The 21,695-nt window shown below is 42.3% G+C and overlaps 2 protein-coding genes across 3 annotated transcripts; both read right to left on the minus strand.

The window, feature by feature from the left end:
* Nucleotides 1–10,361: 10,361 nt before the first annotated feature.
* Nucleotides 10,362–16,320, minus strand: LOC136436574 (pirin-like). Its single transcript, XM_066430639.1, has 10 exons — nt 16,233–16,320; nt 14,666–14,848; nt 14,365–14,457; nt 13,540–13,620; nt 13,182–13,394; nt 12,792–12,876; nt 12,515–12,559; nt 12,279–12,361; nt 12,058–12,124; nt 10,362–11,781 (listed from the first exon to the last, which is right to left on the minus strand). Exons 2-10 carry the CDS (start codon nt 14,762–14,764, stop codon nt 11,636–11,638), a joined length of 912 nt encoding a protein of 303 aa, XP_066286736.1. The 5' UTR covers nt 14,765–14,848; nt 16,233–16,320; the 3' UTR covers nt 10,362–11,635.
* Nucleotides 16,321–17,269: 949 nt separating this feature from the next.
* LOC136436573 (pirin-like) lies at nt 17,270–21,606 on the minus strand. 2 transcript variants are annotated; one of them, XM_066430637.1, is made up of 9 exons: nt 21,303–21,606; nt 20,925–21,017; nt 20,446–20,526; nt 19,848–20,054; nt 19,531–19,615; nt 19,218–19,262; nt 18,784–18,866; nt 18,604–18,670; nt 17,270–18,361 (listed from the first exon to the last, which is right to left on the minus strand). In XM_066430637.1, exons 1-9 carry the CDS (start codon nt 21,564–21,566, stop codon nt 18,243–18,245), a joined length of 1,044 nt encoding a protein of 347 aa, XP_066286734.1. In that variant the 5' UTR covers nt 21,567–21,606; the 3' UTR covers nt 17,270–18,242. The 2 variants fall into 2 exon arrangements, with proteins under 2 accessions (XP_066286734.1, XP_066286735.1); XM_066430638.1 differs by lacking the exon at nt 18,604–18,670.
* Between the last annotated feature and the right edge of the window lie 89 nt (nt 21,607–21,695).

Here is a 21,695-nt window from a genome sequence, read left to right on the forward strand (position 1 = left end):
CAAGTTGTAGACAGAAGACACAGGTCTTGACAGCAGTAAACTTGTGACCAGAGTCGTCTTGACAGGGCCTGGGGACGAGACTGTATTCCAGTCTGCGCCCAACTGCGACTCAACTCGGCAGATTGTAGCCATGTCAGATAGGATATGTTGCCAATTCAAAGAGACTGAGGACGAGTGATCAGCCATGTGTGCAAAGGGCCCTAGAAACAGACACTGATTTGAACCCAAACTATGAATCAAATTAAGATAAATGAATGGATTGAAAATATCACTGAGGCTACCTTTTGATAGAAGACATAATACTACCAAACACGTACTGACCATGTGAATGTTGTGAAGTATGCATCAATATTTACGACTTTGATCTAAAATGACTAGACGACCACATTGCTGGAACAACTCGTGCATACTTTGCCTTTACTGTTTGATTAAACATGGACCGAAGTGCACAATTATTTTCTACCTTTGTTTAATGTGTCTTTCCGACTCCATACAACAAGAACATGCTAAAAAGTAATAGTTAACACACACTTCCCAGTAATCGTAGCTTGCCGATCGAACTTTAATTCTTCAGTGATTAACATATTTCAGAAGCTTGGGCGACCTTTCTTGAAGAGGTCATCCCCGCGGAGACAGACGAAAAGATGCCGCGCATGTCAGCGTCCGTGCCATCATTTGTGATGCTCAATCATTTCTGTAAATCTTTCGGACATTCTGACCGACAGGTCCTTGACTCTTCCGCCCTAGGGCAGCTGGCGGGAGGACGCTTGGACGTTTTGTAGAAAACGAACGCATCAGAACGCTGCTAACGACGCATAGTTGTCCAGCAGGCGTGTATCAGAGGCTAGTGGAGCTGACAGGTTTGTTGCGGTGACGAATGTGCGAGTTCCCCCGGCTGGACGGCGCTGACAGCGGGACGTACACGGGCCTTCATGGGCCCTCATGTGGCAAGGACCTTTCACCTCGTCAACTTCGTGCTGGGAGAATATATGACAAGGTGGACAACTGTGACAGAGAATCCACTTTTTGTAACGTCATGGGCGTGGAGACAAAGGCTGTGTGTTCTCATTTACTGTCAAAGAACCAATCATGACATTACTTGCATAGGGGATCAGGACGATTTAGCCCTTTACCAACTTATATCCTGGTCACCTCGGCCCACTGACACCCTGGTCACCTCGGCCCACTGACACCCTGGTCACCTCGGCCCACTGACACGCTGGTCAACTCGGCGCCCTGGTCACCTCGGCCCACTGACACCCTGGTCAACCCGGCTCACTGACACCCTGGTCACCTCGGCCCACTGACACGCTGGTCAACTCGGCGCCCTGGTCAACTCGGCCCACTGACACCCTGGTCACCTCGGCCCACTGACACCCTGGTCAACTCGGTCTAATTTTGGTCTAATTTTCCATGGGCCGAGTTGGCAAAGGACACCACCGAAACATCCCTTGCAAAGCAGTGCTTTCCAAAAACAATTGTTACACTGGCACATATCACTAAAACGTTGTAAGATTGTACTTCACGGTGTTTTATTTGCGTTGAATTAAGCAGACATTATTTGAGAGAAAGAAATACGTCATATAGATGGATAGATAAGTTTGATAGATATTAGATACAGACAAAAGAGTCGAAATTGTGTTTCCCATAGACCATGTCTGTTGCCATAAACACGCTTGTCCTAGAGAAACATAGCTACTGGTGTTTTTGGTACTCCGGTTTATTTACACGTGACATACAAGAATGTTTCTCGCCATAACGGTGAATTCTGGACCGGTGTGTCAGCCGTGTCAGTGCCCGCCCCCGTGTGGCCTTTACAGTGACCGGTAGCCTCGACCTAATGACCTCACCGCTTCGCACCGGTTCTTTTTATTTGTTTGTAGAAGTGGCGCTGATTGCGGCAGTGGTGAGAGAAACGTGTCCACAACTTCTTAAGGGTTCACAAATATTCCATCCCCGCTGACCTCCATGGGCGTTCTTCTGGGCCATGATATATATGATCGGCGAATCATGTAGATTTACGTATACCATGTAAAGGGTAACGCTATTCGTGAGAAGAACGCAGTTTGCCATATGAAGACAGCAGCTAATTTGTGATAAATCATGTGGCTTCTGCAGTGATTGTATTTGCGACAAGAAATTATATCTATTTGATTCTTACACAAGATGCATAAAAAGGGTTAAGCAGTCATCCTCAATTGAGGTGAAGCATGATGCTTTTTTTCAAGTAGCTAACAGTTAACGTTAGTGGTAGTGCAATGCAATACAAAATACATTATTGGGGTTAACTATTTCTCTGTCAAGTCAAGTCAAGTATAGCCCATGTTGTGGATAGTCGCAAATGCTGATGGGGGTCAATGCGTTTAAGAGGGGAGAGAAGTAATGGGGAGCCATGCATACGAAGTGCAGTTAGAATTAAGTTGATGGATGTATTACAGGATCTAACACCCCTTTTCTACTTTTTCAATGGATTAGCCCTAGGGCGTTGCACCTGTCGTCTGACGAGACGGCAGCCAAACGTAAAAAAAAGGTCACAGAGGAGTTCTCGCGTTTCGTAAACAGTCCCCAAACAGTAGGATGTGAGTAATTAAAAGACGTTTCCCTTGTGCCAAGTAGCCGGTTAATTTGTATATCTTAATTGGGCGAAACCTAAACAGGATGTGAGTGTATCCGACGTGTGGTGAAATTATCTACTACCTCACATTCCGCCGACATCGCTATCATAACCACTACATACAGTAAGGCACTCCGAGAATTTCTCTTCGGTGCCATACGAGTTCATATAATTTCTTATGAAAGCAAAAAAGGGAACAAATCTCCGACGAAGGCATGTGAATGGTGAAAGTGATAAATATTGCTGGTAGAGTGAGATTTTAATTAGGTAAAACATTTCACTAACATAGTTGGCTTCCCTTGATATGGGCTTGCAACTGTCAGATAGAACCGAGTCAAATAAAGGGAACCGTCTACGATGTCAAACTACTGTCGCGTCTTTATGAATTATGAGGAAGGATTAAAATTCTTCAACTAATTGAATTCGCGTTCAGACATACAAGTATCGGCAGTCTGGGTTTATTTCATGTAAGTCGGTTCTGTTAATTCTCAACATGACAACCCACAGAAAAACATTCCGAACCAGACGCAACATATGTACCAACACAACACGAGTATTTCTTCAACATGTCATCTGATTTTCCACCAGTCCAGAAACAATTACCGAACCGCAGGAACCAAAGGACAGAATTTAAAGTCAAATTCCTCAAAAGTGTCAACTCTACGACAACATCGACGCTCACTAGGCGTGAACATTTCCGCACTCTGTCTGGGAATTCCCACACGGCATCGTGTAAGTTAATTTTCCACCTTTAAACAAACAGACCAACGCACGTTTTCAAGGTCTGTTGGGTAGATGAGTTACACACGCATATTGGGTATGTAATAACTGATTTGTGAGTTTACCTCCCGGACACGCACCTGCGTTAAATCAACTATCAATGTCACGGCTGTCAAACCACACAAAATTCAAGTCTTACGCATTCGCCATTTTGTGAAATTAACTTAATGTTTTTGAGGTTTGATATTTTGATACAGGAGATGATCCTCGCATTTGTCGGCGTATGATGTGCTTTTGTATTCTCCAGGCAGAGGTTTCGATTGGGGGCTAGTGGTGGCCGCGATTTTTAACGTTGCACTCCCTCCGATAGAAATTGCGGCCACCACAATCGAAAGCTCTGCTTGGAGAATAGTGCTTTTGTATTTTCTGGCTTGGAAATGCTAGTGTTTCATCTGAGGTTGCTGAGTGATTGGTATAGTCTTACTCAGTATATTTCTATCTCCTACATGTAAATAACCTTCTCAGAGCACAGGGCCTGTTGCCAGTTATTTTGTATTCATTACGGAAATGACAGTAAAAGCTTTTGTGGTGGTTTTTATTTGTGCTGGCTCACTTTGTTGTGCTGTCTGTTATCTTCGCAATAAAATATAGGAACGGAGAAGTTAATTTTGGACTTCCGCATTTTGGTGCTTAAGCTAACTGATTTAATAGTTCATATCGTATTACAGGCATGCAGTCTCCCTGTAAATCTTGCAGCCTCCGTTTATATTCAGAATTTGTTTGTTTCTGCCTCCTCCTTTTCTCACTTTCCATCTACTCGTGCAGGTGCCCCCCCCCCCTTTAATTGCTATGGTTTAAAAGCGAAGTGTATTTTCATTAACGCTATATCAGATATTATCAGAACTATCCGTCCGATTCTGCTCCGTTTTGCCGTTTCGTTTGTTTTCGTTTTCATTGAGAAAGATTGTGGCAAGTCTCAAAATTTAATAGCCCGCCAAAAAGACGCCCACTTGTTAGACATTTCCTCAAAAATACAAGAAGCAGCAGGCCTCGTTTAAGGAGCGGAAATGATCCAAGGAAATCGGGCTTCAGTTGCGCGTGTCGACAAACTCTCAGCCAAGGTCACCAAGGTCATCGGAAATCTTCGACTTTGTAGTAAATTGTTGTTCCTGTAGCAGACATATTGTGGCCTTGTAGGCGTTGGTTATAAGTGCTCAATTAGAACATGTCATGTAAGGACAATGGATCATACTGGGGAGTGGGTCTGAAGTTGGTGATCTTATGATATACAGTAAAACCTACCCAAAAAGATCGGACAAATAAAAGTTACTTGCCTCAGTACGAAGTGTTCTGAGGCTCCGGTTCCGCTCATTTTAGACGGCAATAGGGTATCTTTAACGTCATCTTGTGCCAAGCTGATAATGATAAATGTACAGTACATTGTCGGCGTCCACATAAAATCGACACATATCTGTCCCCCTGTATTTCTGGGTTAGGATGATGTCCAGGTCAACCTTGTGGGTTCCCAGATGCGGTGGTTTCCTCCTTCGACTAGAGCCATGAGGTCATGACTGAGCCCTTGGGTGCCACATTATATCAATTAGGCACAAATTAGAGGTCATTATAGACCCAGAGTTTGCTTGATTTGATTACGAGGTCTGTTCAATTTCCTTGAACTTGAATTTTTTGACAGAATCGACTATATCAGACAAGAATCATGATCAAAAGTGCCGCAATTGGTCAAGGTCAAAACTTGAAGTCTTTGCAAACACTTTAGTTTAGTCCAGCCCCTAGTCTAAACGTTCCAGACTATCGCGTTCCAACTGTACATGTCGGAGGTGTTCACGGGCCATTTCTGCCTTTAAAGGAATAGCCAAAGTCTACGGGTTCCCTTCAGTGACAATATGACATCTGCTATGCATGAAAAAACCCTGACATTTCCAACCGCCACTTTCATTCGTTCTGTCGGGGACCAAGTGTTCCCTGTGTGGTGACGTCACATGTGGTCTTCGAGCGTTTAGCACTGTCGTCTGCAAGTGACATCATCGGGCCGTATCTCGTGACCAAACCGCCCACACAATGTGTGCTTCTCATTTGTAGAGGTTTAGCAGACATTCTCACGAAGAATGTGCTCTGTCTACGATGTATTGTTTTCGCCCGTCATCTCCTGTTGTCTTTGTCGGCGACCTGACAAAAATCCGTCCTCGACCGGTGGACAAGATCAAGTCTAACGTCCGAGTCAAGTCTGAGAATTACATTTAACTGACATTATAGTCTACTACTTTGATGTGGCTTTTTTGCCATATTGACTAGACTTCTTCACCTTCAAGACAAAGGTATCATTACCCCCTAAGCCTCAGCTGCCCTTCCGCCCTTTTGCAAGTGAACGGCAGCGGCAGACTTCCCGCCAAACTAGGCCCTGGCACCAGAGAGACAAGACTTAAAGCAGAACCAGGTGTGCGTCTGTCAGGGCCGCAGGCTTCGCGAGTTTGCCTTGGTGTCAGGCCAGGATCAAGTCTGGGTCTTCCCCGGCCCCTGCAGACACATCATTAGAACAGACGGTCGCCTCCATTGCTTCTGGGTTGCGCCTGTCAGGAGTCATTTGCTGTGAGCCACCGTCTCCAAATCTTCAAATCTCCGCTGAAGAGCTGGGAGGCTCAACTCAAACAAAACTACTTTTTCCTCCTATTTAACTTCTATCGCTAAGGCCTAGAGCGTCCTTCTCCCGTGACAATAGTTGATACACGAGACTAGCATGCATTGGACATACTTTACATAAGCCAAGCTGAACTAAGCATCGCTGTGACTGCTGATCGTGTATTGATCGCTGTTACCACAGAACGACATAAGACCTCAAAGACTGTCTGGTTTTCAATGATAGTTAATTAGTTGTTGGTGTGAGGTAATGTTAGTTCTCTTCGATTTTCCGTGAAAAATTCACTACTTGTAGCGTTCAGAATCTCACATTTGCACACTGTTTACTGTTTCTGTTCTTTGTAGTGCCTTTGAACGGGACTGACAAATATCCTTCACCTTTATAGACCTGTTCATGACTTCATGACCCTTGTCCTTCATCTTGGTACTTTAAGATGTCTGAGATAGTGACTGGCGGGGTTACTCGGCGGGGTGGACCGCTTTGACGAGCGAGGGGAAGTCGGAGAGTCGACAACTTTACAAAGCAAGCACGGTCCAGCCTCCAGTGTTCCGTACGGGTTACGGAATATCATTTGTATCACATGTAACGTTATGTTATATGTAGAGACTTGCAAATTGGATTTGACATAACACATCTAGTCCTCGTGGACTTTCGCGTGCTTTGATATAAGAAAAGACAGTCTCTTTAAAATGTCAAAATTACAAGCAGACGTCACATCGACGAGTCGTGCGTGTGTGCGTGTTTGCGCGCGCGCGCGCCTGTGTGTGTGAGTGTGTGTGAGTGTGTGTGTGTGTGTGTGTGTGTGTGTGTGTGTGTGTGTGTGTGCGTGTGTGCGTGTGTGCGTGTGTGTGAAAGAGTGAGAGAGCTACAGAGAAAGAAAGAGAGAGAGAGCACAGACAGTGAGAGAGACACTTTATTGTTTCATGAAGGCAGAAAACTTATCGCCACTCTCCCTACGTATGCGTTGACAACCACATCTATGCTGGAGGTTCACGTCTTAGGATGAATCACAATCCCTTCTTCCGCCCTCTCCAGGCAGAGAAAAGACGACGGCTTATCAAGTCGACACCAGTTTTCGGGGTTAACTCCTGAATATACAAACTCCTGACCACTGATGCTCATTCGAACCGTCAGGCCGCGAGACTAACTAATTTATCTCAACAAAGAGAAAAAAACGCCATATCATAACCTTAATCCTGAACTATTGCTGTACATACTGTGTATTTGATTTATATTGCAAATATGACAGCAGATGTAATAATTATCTCATGCCATCTTCAGAATGGAATACGTTTATATTTTGGCCACCAAAGTCGGTTTGTTGTTCGAGAGTGATTGTCTTGGCTTGTGTGCGACAGTTGAAGCGACAAGTGTCCCTGACAGAGAGGGTTTGTTTATTGGTGTAACCTGCCTGGCGACCGGTTTCTTCTGACATCATCCCCCACTGATTTTACCAAATAAACACTGATCAAAACAGGTTCTCACCGCCTGCGTCAGGTCTGATTAGACTCCAGCCACTCAGCAAAAAGCTATTTCAATTCGAGTCAAATCAGTAACGTGGAATCATGCAAGGTGTCTGTGACATTCCTCAGGCGATCTACCGGGTAAATAGCGAGCCAAGTTTTGCTTTTCAAATCTCGCGTTATCGGGCCCGGCTACTGATACAGATTTATTTTCTACATTCAACGTAATTGGAAAGTAATGTCAAGTCAGATTGACGGGAAAAGGGAAAGAGTGGGCCCAAGGCAAGATTCAAGCAAACCCGATAAAAATAGAAATTCTTTTGCCGTGGCATCCTAATGAGTCAGCTTAACAGTGCCAAGTCAGGAGGATCTGTGGAGAGATATAGTAGCCCACGCCTCGGAGGAAAGTAGCCATCAGCGCTTAGTGGTTCTGACACAAGACTAGCCTGGTATCCGAACCTAGCTGCCAGGTCTCTTCCGTCCTCTCCGCAAATAGCGAAGAGGACGAACGCGGCTAGGAGAGGCCGAATAGATTTGGATCCCAGGCTAACACAAGGCATAGCACGGCTGTGAGAAGAGGTAGATGGGGGCAGCAATACATGCTCGTTGTAATATAACAATTGATTGACAACATTAAAAGTGCTGGTATTTGGTAGTGGAGACAACTGTAAAAACCGTTAACTGGACAAACTTTATAGCATTGACGTGTTCTAAATTTTCATTTATGATCTAGCGCCCCCCCCCCCCCACACACAAAAACACACATAATAACCCTAGAAGTCTTTATTTCCTACATGCAAGCAAACAACCCCCCACCCTCACTCCAAAGAGATGTGTCGGTAGCTCTTCAGTAGCCCGTTCACACAGGACAACAGTCACAACCAAGACTAAGGATTGATTCTGTCCGTGTTCAGCACCATGGAGGGCTGACATGAACTGTCGTGATTTAACATTTCAACCCTCAGCCTCACAGCAGGTCGGCGCCAAGCCTACCTTGCCCTTGCTGGCCATGTTGACAGTAAAATTAACCACCCCGTTCTTATCACCGACTATCTTGGGAAACTTTGGTAAAAGGCCAATGCTGGTTTCTCTTACGTAGTTTTTATTCCTTCCCAAAATGAACTCCTCCTGCAAGGTGAGATTGCGAGGTCACGAAGGTTGCAGGGCGATTGACGCAAGTTTCGGCAGTAACAACTTGGACGGCTCCCAAAGGACCTCTGTGGGAACGGTAACAACTCTTACACGCAGACGAAAGACGTGGCCAGAAGGTTCTGTACATTTGGTTTAGCTCTATAAAATAGTTATCAACTTCAGTGGCTTAAAAATAGAACAACAAGACAAGGTATTGTGTACCATAAGCTTTTTACTTAAAATTACTTTTTACTGTGAAATTAACCATGCTGCTCGCTAGACGAACCATATTGACTGTTAAGTGAAGTTAGATTCTCGGTTCACTAAGAATTTCTTCAAAGATCGCACGCATGACTGGGGAAACGGCGCTAAGTCTTATTATTATACATATCAAAGTATTAGGAGGTAAAACGTAAGGTGTGCTGGCGACTGGACACTAGGATATACAAAATACATGTAGTGAAGAGCGTCGAAAATTGAGGTATCTTATGACCTTCTTCCGTCTAAGATGATGATACCGGTTACAATCGGCATTGAGAGAGCTAGTTGGCCATCCTTCAAGCTTTTATTGTAGCAGTAAAAAAAACTTAATGACACGTTTTCGCAGCTCTAAATTTCGCCGGCGCCATATGATTCAATGTCAAGGTGTTTTCTGGAACTGATTGACTCTATCCAATGCCGCCGATGTCGTCTGCACAGACGTAAACGTTTTAGACTAAACAAACCTAATAAAACGTGTGTTTGAATTTGTGCTTATGTTGTCCAATAAAGTGGACCAGATGCCTAATGAACTCCAGCTCTGTTTCCTTGCCATTTCGGTGAACGGTATCCAAGACGTTAAATCAAAGCCACCGGGCCAGACCGCTCTCTTAGCGGGAAAAGTTCACCTGTTCAATTAGAACCACTTGGGAGGAAACATTGAGAGATCGTTTCTGACCTGACGACATTTTAAATATAGCGCAAACATCAATGAGGGGGGAGACCACGGTGGGAGACACACTTCCCTTTGTGATTTTCATATCATAGTGTGGCAGACTGCACAACACTCCAAAACATTTTCTCTCAGAAAGAAAATACGGTATGACGCACTGAAACATTGACCTTTGCGGAGATAATTTTACAATTGTCGATGGATTGTAAATTTTGAAATACTAGCAAAGAGCCTGGGGTAAAACGTATACCTGCGCTTCTTTTTAAGTTTTAAGTTATCTCTACAAGTTATTGCGTTACTTTGAAGATTACTGTAACGGCAATACGTGCATATCTGAAGTCAGTTATCATGTTGATGAAGTGGGGTGGCAAGGGTGACTGATACATTTAACTACACACGTTGGTACCCATGCCTTTTCCTTCCTTCTTAGTCGTAGACATTACAGTTCGTCTCTCTGTCGCACCTTTAATCATGAGCAGACCTTTCTTACCTTTGATTGATTCTTGGCGTGTTGACCTAAAATTTAACTGCATTCCAAACAGCTTCCCCATGTCATGGTATCAAGCCTTGTCTTTGATCGCTTCACAACATCTGCAGCAAAACGATGGTGTAGTTTCTATCATTATCATTAGATGACGCTGTAGAAAGATTCCCTACACCGAGTTGCTGTGAGACCATGAAGAAACCCATCAACGACGTTTTTGTGGTTTGGAAGTAATAGAGAGCCATATTTTACACTGAAACTTATCACATTTCACCAGTAGAAAAGTTTAAACCTAAAAATGCAGAAATCCATCCCCTTTTCCGATGAATCGTGAAGAATTCAAATCCACAAACAGTACAGTATTGCATTCACAATGTGTTTAATAATCCAATTAACAAACAAATCAACAAACCATCGTACTGGTGAAAATATTACACACAAGAAGATATAACAGATATAATTCATGATGGCAGAGTACTAGTATGTACTTATGCAGTGTTGTACCATGTGCACCCAAACAAACTTTTGACGTTATTAGCTCGGGGCATAGCTGTTCATGCCATCCTACTGAGTAAAGACACATACGATGACAATGTACTATAGTGTGATATTCACATAGTTATCCATAAACTGAAGTCGTTCTGATGTTGTTCTGCAGTCGTTTGTACGAAATGTAAAGCTGCGATTGCCGCTTGTACATTTGGAGTTTATCATGAGTTGATGAGTACCTGGAAACGAAGACTCTTAGTACTAGTAAGCAGGTGGGAACAGAGCTTATGCTATACATAATGTTCTTGTTTCCTTGCTCCTTGTCCACCAAAATGGTCACACATAAGCTACGTGTGAGATATCAATCCCGGCTTATCTGAAGCATTAAGAAAGAAAGAATCAAATGACAAATTTCACGCAAACGCGGCGAAAGGGTGAAAGAATGAAAACCACAAAATATCACCACGATCACAATATCAAATTACGCAAAAGAACAAGAAGAATAACACAAGACTTAATACCTTTTTTCTTTTGTCAAAGGTTTGCAAGGTTATGTCTATTCTGATTTATTTTTTCTTAATCTTCAAATGTGACAGACGTTTGTGTGTGTGATATGTTTTGATTAAACAAAATCATTTGCAAGTGTGAATGAGAAGATTCTGTCAGTAGTTTTGGTCACTGCCTTTTTAAGCTTCTTTGTGCAAACATTATGATTAGATTCTAATAAATGAAACACTCCTTTTGCAGCTTGTTTCTGTACTCTTTTTTAACGCTTTTTTTAAGTATGAAATTATTATGCAAATGTACTAATATGGGGAAGTAATTATCAATTTCATTCAGATTGCCTTATCCAGAATACTTCCAGTTTAATCCCGGAAATCGCTTGGGGCACCTTTAAATAAATGGTTATAATCTAAAGCACATCTAACACTTTCTCAAGCAACTTTTTCGGGGTTAAGTCGTTCTGTGATTGGTTGAAATGGGTCAGCATACGGCAACATGAGTAGAATGGAATAGAGTAGAGTCATCTGTTAGGTAGGAGTTTTTTTCCAGTTTAAACCGCCCCTTATCCAACTCTTCTTCAGCTGACTGTCACGTTGTGTTTGTGGGTGGTATACAGGTTTGGCTGAATTCCCCTGGGACCCGGTCACTTCTGGGCAGCGAGGGCAGAAGACTTCCAGGCAGCGAGGGCAGAAGACTTCCAGGTCGGCGCGTTCTCAAACCCGTTCCTACCGTTGAGCAAATCTTCACGGGCCGCAAGGGCCTCCTCCTTTGTGTTCATCACAAAATGACCTGAAAGACGTGAAGCTTGTTGTCAGGTGTGTTGAAATACGGAGAACAATCATTAATTGTGTTACACAGAAATTTGTATCAAATTCATTCTAACTGAATAGATTTAAAGTTACTTGTCTAAAGTGGTGAGTTGTTTCCATGTGTTATCAGCAAAACCTCTGTGTTGTAACAGTTTACTTTGCATTAATAGGAACCAACACATTTAAAGAAAGAACCCAGAACATGCGCATAGCAAATCTGAGTGTTTAAGAAGGACAGAAGTATATTAGGACCTACCATCTATGTAGAACGGCTCGTTGATTGGCTCTCCTGCAATCAGCACAAACTGTACCTTTTCTGGGCCCTGAACAATGCAGAAGACAGAGTTGACACATCAGAAATAAAGTATAATATTAGGCTCACCTCTAAGGCGTCGCCAAAAGATATAACGTACAGATAGTGCCACACAAGGAACAATGTTGAAATGTTCAAAATATGTTCCTAATATGTATACATACCTTGTTCTGCAGGGTCAGTCCTTCTCCATCGCCCATGACCATGGTGTGATGTGGTTTTCCCACAGTTTGTTTGTCCTCTGGGCCTGTAGGGGAGAATGAAGAAACTTGACACAGCTACGTAGCTGACAGGGAAAAGTGATATAGAGAACTTGACAATGACATGCAAAACTCCAGCTTGTTCTGTGCAGATTAAGTTTGTGTGGATTTATTTTGATTGCAAGACAGGATGGACTTACCAAGATGCACATTTCCTGACAGGACATGCACAAAGCCATTCCATCCTGGACAAAACAAAGGACGTTATGAATCAATAGTTATTATGAGATACTTCTAATTTGCACCAAAAAAAATCACTGTTCCGAACATTTCCCGTTGATTGGTTGGTTGGTTGGTTGGTTGGTTGGTTGGTTGGTTGCTTGCTTGCTTGCTTGCTTGCTTGCTTGCTTGCTTGCTTGCTTGCTTGCTTGCTTGGTTGACCTACGTTAGTTCAGGTACAGATATTCTGTCACCTACCTTTGGGCACAGCTTGAGTGTATTTTGCTCCTGGTTCCAACTTGAAGTCCAGGAACATGGTAGGGGTCCTTGTGTACACCTGGGACTGAGGTAACAACAAGACACAGTGACTGAGACAACACAGGACAGATTTGTCATTATCATTCAAATGTAATTATTTACTTTGAGACCTACTGAAGAAACAGTATATTCTATAATTTTAGAAAGAACTGATGCTCGTATTGTCCATTACATGAAGTATCAGCGATATGAATAGATTATGATACGAGAGATAGAAGGATTAACAATCTGCTTGGATGTTACAAAACATTTTGAAATATCTGACATTTTAGACATTTTCTTAACCCTTTGATTTGACATGACCACGATGTAAATACAGTAACTCCTTACCTTCACCCCCAGCGACTCCCCTGCAATCACAGCCACGGTAACCCCGTCCTTGCTGGGTTTGGGGATGTCCTTGCTCAGAAGTTCCTGGAAAGCCGGTTCCATCATCTTGTCTGCTTTCTTCAGGTTTATCCAGAGCTGCAGACCGTGGTTCTCTGTGTCGTCATCATTGGCCGGTACCTCACAGTGGACAACGCCTTTGCCTGCAGTCATCCACTGGAAATTGACAAGTGAATTTTTTTTTTCGTTTTCACAGTTCTGCGACTCGGGATCTAGCCTTTTGTGGGTATGTTGTCCACTACAACAACTATAAAACACTAGAAGAAATGTTGGCTGCCAGGAATGATGCTATCATACTGACCTGCAGCCCACCAGCTTCGATAGTACCCTGATGTCCATTGTGGTCCTCGTGTCTGGTCTGTCCACTCAGAATGTAGGTGGCCTGGAAAAATGGAGAACAGATCATCCCTGGTCAACAGACTCCTATCGCCCCATGAAATGGCTTGCTTTGAAGTCTGGCAATATCATGTGGTTGTGTTGCTCCACAAACAGCTACACCGTAGATCTTGTCCTGTTAAATTGTTGATCACGCAAATTGTCCTTGTTGAATAATCAAAGGGTCAAAACAGACACCATACCGTTTGCTTCGTTGCATGAATGTATCACATCCTTACATAGATGCAGAATAAAGGACTGCGTTTGGTAACCTGGTATGAAGTCAAACCCCAGATTAGTAACCTAGATATGGAACTAGCAACGTGGATTAATCTTCATTGTATTGTGTACGTGTATGCTTTATATTTTATTTTTTCTTGTACACTATATGTGGGGCTTGGGGTAGAAGTGTCTTCAAGGGGGTCGAGCTCGGGCTCTTGTTGTTCTCTTGCAACTAGCCCACGGGAACGAATTCGCAATAAACTTTGTTATCGTTATCTAAGCTCTTGTCCTTAGCCCTATTCACTTCCCTGTGCAAAGGGGGACAGGAGTGAATAGGAACTACTGTAGATATTTTCGAACGCGTTTACGAGAATGTATCTCGCTCAATCAACGTGTGTGCGATATGTATGTACGGCCGGAGGGCGATCCTACCCGCGGTCGGGCTGGTGCCTCGGGTGATACGGAATACCCCGTGTTGTATTCTAAATGTATATTTTGGAAATTTTTGGAAAGACAATTTACAACCTACAGTTTCATAACCTCGGTGTGGATGGTCGATAGCTCCTGGTTTGCCGACTTTGAACTCATTCATCACAGGGAAGGGGTTGAGTCCATCCTTCATCTGTAAGGACACAAGACAATGATCGTCATTGAAACGTCTTTTTCTCTCATTAATATGTATTAACACAGAGGAACAAAATACAACTATCAAGGTATGAAGTGTGAGTCATCATGATATCATTAGTTGGTGCCTTTTTTCATCATCAATCTTAAATGATATTCCGTGCACTATTTTCCACAAGATTTTAGAAGCAAAGCAGTTTACTGACCTCTGGCCACTCACTCTCTGGACCGACCGTGTACCTGATCTTGCTCCCAAAGCGTTCCCGCACTTCGGCATGGTGACTGGTGACAATAGTACGTGACATTGCTGCCGGTGCTACTGTTCTCAACTCCCTTATGTAGATGCAGTTTCTGAGTCTACTTCTCAAGATCTTTTTTTTTTATTACGTCTGTCAAATTGAAACATAAAAACTTAGCAACATCAAGAAGAAAATTCCTCTTCAGATTCTTTAACATTTGAATTAAACTTTTTACGTTGCCTGAGAATATTCACAAAGAGGCCAATAAGAAAGACTGTAACGTCAAAAGTAGGGTTTCAACGGTGCTTTCACTGATTTTCATATGACCGCCGACCTGGGCATTTTATAACTCACCGGCAGTGCACTCGGAGTCGACTTCGTAGATTTGCATACAAGTAAAGGCGACCTGAGTCCGACTTGACCTTGGTCTCGGGGTTGCTCAAGCAAAAAGGGTCCTTGAGTAGCCTAAATTTCTGTTTACACAGTCCAAAATCGACTGCGCTGAGTCGGACTTGGTCTGATGTGCTCCAAGTGTGTTCGGAAAATGCATGTGTAAACTGGGCCTTAGATTTAAGTCCCCACTTAGAGATCAATATTCAGGAGGATCTGCGTAAAATAGTGAACAATAGGCTCATCCCTGGTGACACAGCCAAGCTTACAGGCTCGTTACCTAGCAACGGCTGCCAGGAGATTCATCAAACGCGCCTTACGGCGGATTGTTTGTTACGATGTAGGAAATGCCTTGTAAACAGCGTCATACGGGCGAAATAATTAATTGTTTGAAGCCAAACCGGTGGATTAGTTTTACGGGAAACCGGAGGACAACCCCATGTGAATGTCGATCCGAAAGTCGAACACAAATAGGCAAGAACTATAAACATTCTACTTTGCAGAGATTATTGTAGTAGTATCTCTGATTTTCTTTTAATCGGTATTGAGAATAGAGATTTTCCCCGAATTTTGAGATCTTTTAGAATGATTTTTAAAATAACTGATATTGTAGTGTAAAGTTAAAGGCGATATCGTTAAACACACGTACGCTATAGCGTCTTTCCACGATAGTTTTAAACAAAGTTTTGAGTTAGATATACAGGCGCTAGGTGTGACAGGTCGTTCAATGTGATGCAGACGGCACCGCCCAGCATAGTTCTGGATGGAACCGTTGTGAAAAAAAAGCAACAACAACGACAACATGAAACGCGAAATGTTACTTTCTCATATGGATATTCCTCATCAGAACATAACTATTACTGTTGCCCTCTGTTGTGTTTTTTTAAAAACACAACAGAGGGCAACAGAAGTGCGGTTTGGTGCGGGCTTGTCTATATTTACAGTACGTCCTTGAATAGTGGTGCGGTTTGCCTCAGCAGTAGCCTATAAATGAAACACGCCACTAGAAAGACATTCATACAGCTATTTAAAAGAAGTACGGATACCTCATGTGCACAACGACTGGACAATCAGTGTGAGACTGTATGGATTTAGATCTATGCATGAAATAACTTCTAAGAATATCCACAAGTGACAGACACACCTTGAGGAGATTTGCGTGAGGAGACTTGAAGAAGCGTCTTGAGTCGAAGCAAGCTTGGAGAGACTGTTCTGAGGTCGTGATGGGATGGCTCGCTCTCCAATCAAGTAACCGTTCCGTGATGACGTCACCAGGAACAGTCCAATGCATATGACAGTGTCCCCTCTAAATGATATCTAGTATCATTTTGATCAATGATTTGCTAACGACTATCCTATTTGTATGTTAGAAACAGATGACACTGAACAAAGAATCTTACTTATCGGGACACTTGTCAAAACAAACGCATTTCTATTGTATAACAAAATGCGAAGTTCTGGAAGAAAAAAACATGGAGTTGACATCATCCCTTTTCGTCATTGGTCTGTCTGAAAAATGAATAAATTCAGATTGCTTTCATATAGTCCATTTGGAGTTGAAACTATAGCGATGTAAAACACGGCTCAGTGGTCGCCCGGGAAACTGTTAAGTCGTTAATCGGGCCTGAATTAGCACAAAGCTGATGGATGAAACGACTTACCATTTACATTTCATGATGAAGGCAACTGTTTTTGGCCCGACTTTATTTTGCACGTTCACGTCAGTTTTGTGGTGCATGTATGGCCTTAGTAAAACTTTTAAACCTCTATAATCACGATGGATGGATGCTTTATGTCAACTGCCCTTACAAGTTACGGTACAAATAGCGTCGATATATGCCACAGAATTAGCAGTGTTGAATCATTCGCGCCTGGCGCTTTCAATTTCAATTTTATTTATTTTACCAGGGTACATCTCAGATCAATAGATCTGCTTTTCAATTGACACTGGGCACAAACATCAAAAATACAATCAGGGGAAAAATAACACAGATAAATACAAATATACAGATAACGTTACATGTACAGACATATATTTCAACTTAAGCTTATTCCAATAACTTCTTAGTTACAGAATCAGTTAGTTACACGCTTGAAGGTTCAACTTTTTGTTTCGGCTTTCATAAGTTTATTCTGGAACTTATTTCAATGCTTTTCTCAAAAAAGAGGCAAGGCTAAGGATCATACTCACACGATTGTTTTATTCGTCAAAAGAAACCAATATTTACATGATGCAACTCTGCATGTTTCCATGGCATTGCTACAGCGCTCACATATGTTGACAGAACAGGTCCAGAGTTTTAGACCCCAACATATGTACAAGGTTTGTGTCATCATTGTAAAAGGGTCTCTTATTGACATGTAATTGACCAGTCTAATCTAGTTTGATACAAATATACACCATCAAGCCACAAATATAGTTAAGTCAAGTGTTTGATTTATGATTTATCATTTCAATAAAACATGTAACTTTCCTAATAGCAAAGTTGAGTATCCAACATTATACGAAGCTGAATATGGTGTCAAGTTCAAGGCATTAACTAAATATTCAAACATTCATCTCATTCTGATAAATATTCCAATATCAACATTATACATAAAAGTGCCAAAAGCTCCAGATTCAGTTTGTACATTTGGGGTTTGCAGTATGGTAAAACATTAAGGACCTTATCAACCTTGCAGTAGTAGTTACATCATTTCTAAGTGTGCAAACTGTATTGTAGATCAATCTAAGAACCAGTAATAGGAATATGACACAGTGACACAAATGATGATGAAATATTAGATCATACTATATTTTATTTACAATGTTCCTGTTCCTTTGTGCCATCCCCAAAAGGAAGCGATGACATACATCAGCTATTATACCCAATTGCAGTCTCCAAGCAGATCTATCAGTGGCAAAACAGTATCCATGGACCAGAAGCAATATCCAACTGAGATCTTTGGCAAAACATGTTGGATAGGCTCATTAACAGGCACATGGCTGAGCTTGTCCAATGTAGTAGTTTTGCCAGCAGATCTCTGGTGGCCAGTTGGATACTGTTTCGGCCCATGGATACTTTCTTGCCATCCGGAGATCTGCTTGGAGATCACCTAATTTGTGCCATGACTGATTATGTGCAGTTCTTTAATTACTTTTCCTTTAAACCACTTAGTCCTCGTATACAACAAAAGAGTTCCAGTTTGGTGCGTTCTCGAAGCCATTCCTGCCATGACGATAATCATTCATGGCTTCACGGATCTCTTCCTGTGAGTTCATCACAAAAGGGCCTGAAAAACAGGAGATTTCATGGGTTAGTCGAAATAGAATATACATTATAAGGAAAAATATTGAATCGTCAATCAAATATAGTGTTGAACTGTTATTGTGCTTAAGAAATGAAACTTAAATTCAGCAGTGTAGTAAAAAGGCTAGTTTTTTGTTTGCTCATAAATACCAAAGAACAATTCAACCATCTTGGCAGAGGCAAAAGCTAGTCCGTATTTGATGGACAAAAGTAATGGGATCCTACCATGCTGATATACCGGCTCATTGATTGGCTCTCCTGCAATCAGCACAAAGTGAACCTTTTCTGGTCCCTGAACAACACAGAAGACAGGAACTCATGAAACTTCATATCAGAAAAACATGTAATAAACAGATACAAGTACATGTACCACACAAAATGAGTTCCTAATATTCCAAACCATACCTTGTTCTGCAGGGTCAGTCCTTCTCCATCGCTCATGACCATGGTGTGATGTGGTTTTCCCACAGTTTGTTTGTCCTCTGGGCCTGTAGGGTAGATGGAATGATAGCTGTCAATGGAAAGTGACAGTAACACCTCAACATTTGCAACTCCTGAACATCTTGCACTAGTTGCAGGTGGCATTTTCCAAAACCGTACCACACATCATAACATCCTAAGCACTCTAGTGCAAGATAGACAAAATAGAATGGATTTGTAAAGTTCACTTTGGCCGGGACAGTACAGAAGACTACATGATGGATACTGTCTGTGGTGGAGTGTGGTCGCACAAACTTGACATAGGATTATTTTTTTTCTAAAACATCTATATGTACATGCAAATACAATCTATGATATGAAGTCTGTGTGGCCCAGAGGATCATGTTTGCTGTACTTACCAAGATGCACGTGTCCTGACAGCACATAAACAAACCCATTCCATCCTAGGAAAAAGAAAATACATGTCCTTCAAAAGTTGAAATGCACTCATATTCTTGTACTTCACTCACTGCATTTCTGCATGCTACATTTGGTGTCTGAACCAGCAAGCTTTCCCTAGCATTGCTCACCTGACAAAATCAGACTATTGACCATGAACATTTCGTGTTGATAAAAAGGACTGATGTCATTAAATGTACCTCTTACAGAAGACTTAAACATTGTATGCAATCATTATATTTTTTCTTCATCTCACAAATGCACCTAAGTTACCTTTGGGCACAGCTTGAGTGTATTTTGCTCCTGGCTCCAACTTGAAGTCCAGGTACATGGTAGGGGTCCTTGTGTACACCTTGGACTGAGGTAACAACAAAATGTCATAATGTCTACTGACTAGGACAAGTGTATGTCATTGACCATTTTTTGAAGGACATTGTTACTGTCATTCTGATTTATGGATAAGATATAGAAACGTTACTTAGGTTAATGATTATTCTTGCCTGGTGTTACTATTGCATTGTGTACAATGACACAATGAATTGTCACTGCGACATTTCACATACATGTATATGACATTGACAACACCTTACCTTCACCCCCAGCGACTCCCCTGCAATCACAGCCACGGTAACCCCGTCCTTGCTGGGTTTGGGGATGTCCTTGCTCAAAAGTTCCTGGTAAGCCGGTTCCATCATCTTGTCTGCTTTCTTCAGGTTTATCCAGAGCTGCAGACCGTGGCCCTCCGTTTCATCCCCCGGCATCTCACAATGGACGATCCCTCTTCCTGCAGTCATCCACTAACATGGGAACATTTTACATTCATTTTTATCTTGTGAGGTTAACTTAAATCCTGCCTTCAGTTTATCTATCTTGGTTGTGACTTGTCAGTAGTTCAAACTTAAATCTATCCCCAGAAGCTGATTACTTTAAAGTTTCCCTATGGCCTACCATGTCTTCTCTGTAGGACATATAAACTTTTTTGTCTCTCAGTTTAATTGTGAGCTGAGTCTTAAGGTACTGTATGTACCAACAAGCTAGTCTGCTACAGTCTTATAATTCCATGCCTAACTTAGCAATGTACTTGTATGTGCACTTCTAAAAGGACTTAGTGATATGCCTGTGACATGAGAATTTTAACCACCATGTAAGAACGTCTGCTTGAGTAACACCACAGTACTGCATCCTGACCTGCAGGTCACCAGGCCCGATCCTGCCCTTGTGTCCCATGAAGTCCTCATGTCTGGTCTGTCCACTCAGCATGTAGGTGGCCTGCAAACAGACAACAGGGCTGCTCAATAGACAATCCACAATAGTGAGCCATCTCATTTGACAATAACTGGAAGCCAGATAAAATGTTAACCCTTAATTCCCTTCTATAAGGATGTCCCTGTAGCTTAATTGGTAGCAGCCTCACAGTTGAGCTCCTGGTCTCCATTAGTATGTAACTGGTGGTTTAAATACGGGGAAGGGCATCCTGGTTGGAGCTGCATTCATCTTTCGGAAGGGACATAAACTAGTTGTAGCATAATCGAGGAGGTGCCTTGAGCATGTTAAGAGCTACAACAGTGTCATTACTCAAATGGATACCTACTGGCTGTACTTCAGATGAACATAAATAAGAGTCTGATATAGATGGGCAATTAAGAGTGACCACTGAAGCACCCTACCGTTTCAAATCCTCGGTGTGGATGGTCAGGAAATCCAGCCGGTTTTCTGACTTTAAATTCGTCTAGCATGAGGAAGGGGTCCAGGCTGTTCAGCTGTGAGGGAGATATTTGGGCAATGTTACTATTCGCAGGCATCAGTGTCTGATGCATGGTGGCAAGTAGTACAAAGATATTCCTTCATGATGTAACGTTGAGCTTCAAAATGATGTTCAGAGCAACACTGCAGATTGAAGAAACTTTTAATCGTAGTAAAATTCAAGTATTCAAGGATCTTTCCATCAGTTTGACATTTGCATCCATTGCAAAAAAACTCATATTGCATTGAAATAAAAGTTTTTTTTTTTTTAATTATCATACCAAATAAAGCGGATAACTTACTTCTGGCCTACCAACACTGCGCCTGACCCGTGCCCCCACCCCCTCATCCTGTTCCACACTCTCAAAACTCCTGGCAATTGTACGAGACATCGCTGTTGCGGTTCTCAAATCCTTAGAGCTGTTATTCACGACAAATGAGTCTGTTCTGATAGGTTTGACAGGTTGGAAGGCCTCACTGTCTTGGTACTGGTTGTCGTGACGACCGACTGTTGTCTGGATCAGGTGACTCAGGGTGCAGAATAAGAGGATATGTTCAGTCTTCATGCACTTGCCAGGTTGAAGATGATAAAAGAGACATGACTTAAAGTTTACAAACCTGATTGCTGTAGAAATTTTTTTTAAGAGTTATTTCCCAAGAAACTATAATACAATTATCAATGTTAAAGTGAAATA

The sequence above is a fragment of the Branchiostoma lanceolatum genome, chromosome 6 (genome assembly GCF_035083965.1).
Source record: "Branchiostoma lanceolatum isolate klBraLanc5 chromosome 6, klBraLanc5.hap2, whole genome shotgun sequence".
Lineage (NCBI taxonomy): Eukaryota > Metazoa > Chordata > Leptocardii > Amphioxiformes > Branchiostomatidae > Branchiostoma > Branchiostoma lanceolatum.

Coding starts and splice junctions, on each gene's coding strand:
- LOC136436573 (XM_066430637.1), bottom strand. CDS start 21,566: ATGAAGACTGAACATATCCTCTTATTCTGCACCCTGAGTCACCTGATC. Junction 20,055..20,445: donor TCGGGCCTGGTGACCTGCAG/GTCAGGATGCAG, acceptor TTCCCATGTTAG/TGGATGACTGCAGGAAGAGG. Junction 19,616..19,847: donor GGGAGTCGCTGGGGGTGAAG/GTAAGGTGTTGT, acceptor TTGTTACCTCAG/TCCAAGGTGTACACAAGGAC.
- LOC136436574 (XM_066430639.1), bottom strand. CDS start 14,764: ATGTCACGTACTATTGTCACCAGTCACCATGCCGAAGTGCGGGAACGC. Junction 14,458..14,665: donor CAGAGAGTGAGTGGCCAGAG/GTCAGTAAACTG, acceptor GTGTCCTTACAG/ATGAAGGATGGACTCAACCC. Junction 12,877..13,181: donor GGGAGTCGCTGGGGGTGAAG/GTAAGGAGTTAC, acceptor TTGTTACCTCAG/TCCCAGGTGTACACAAGGAC.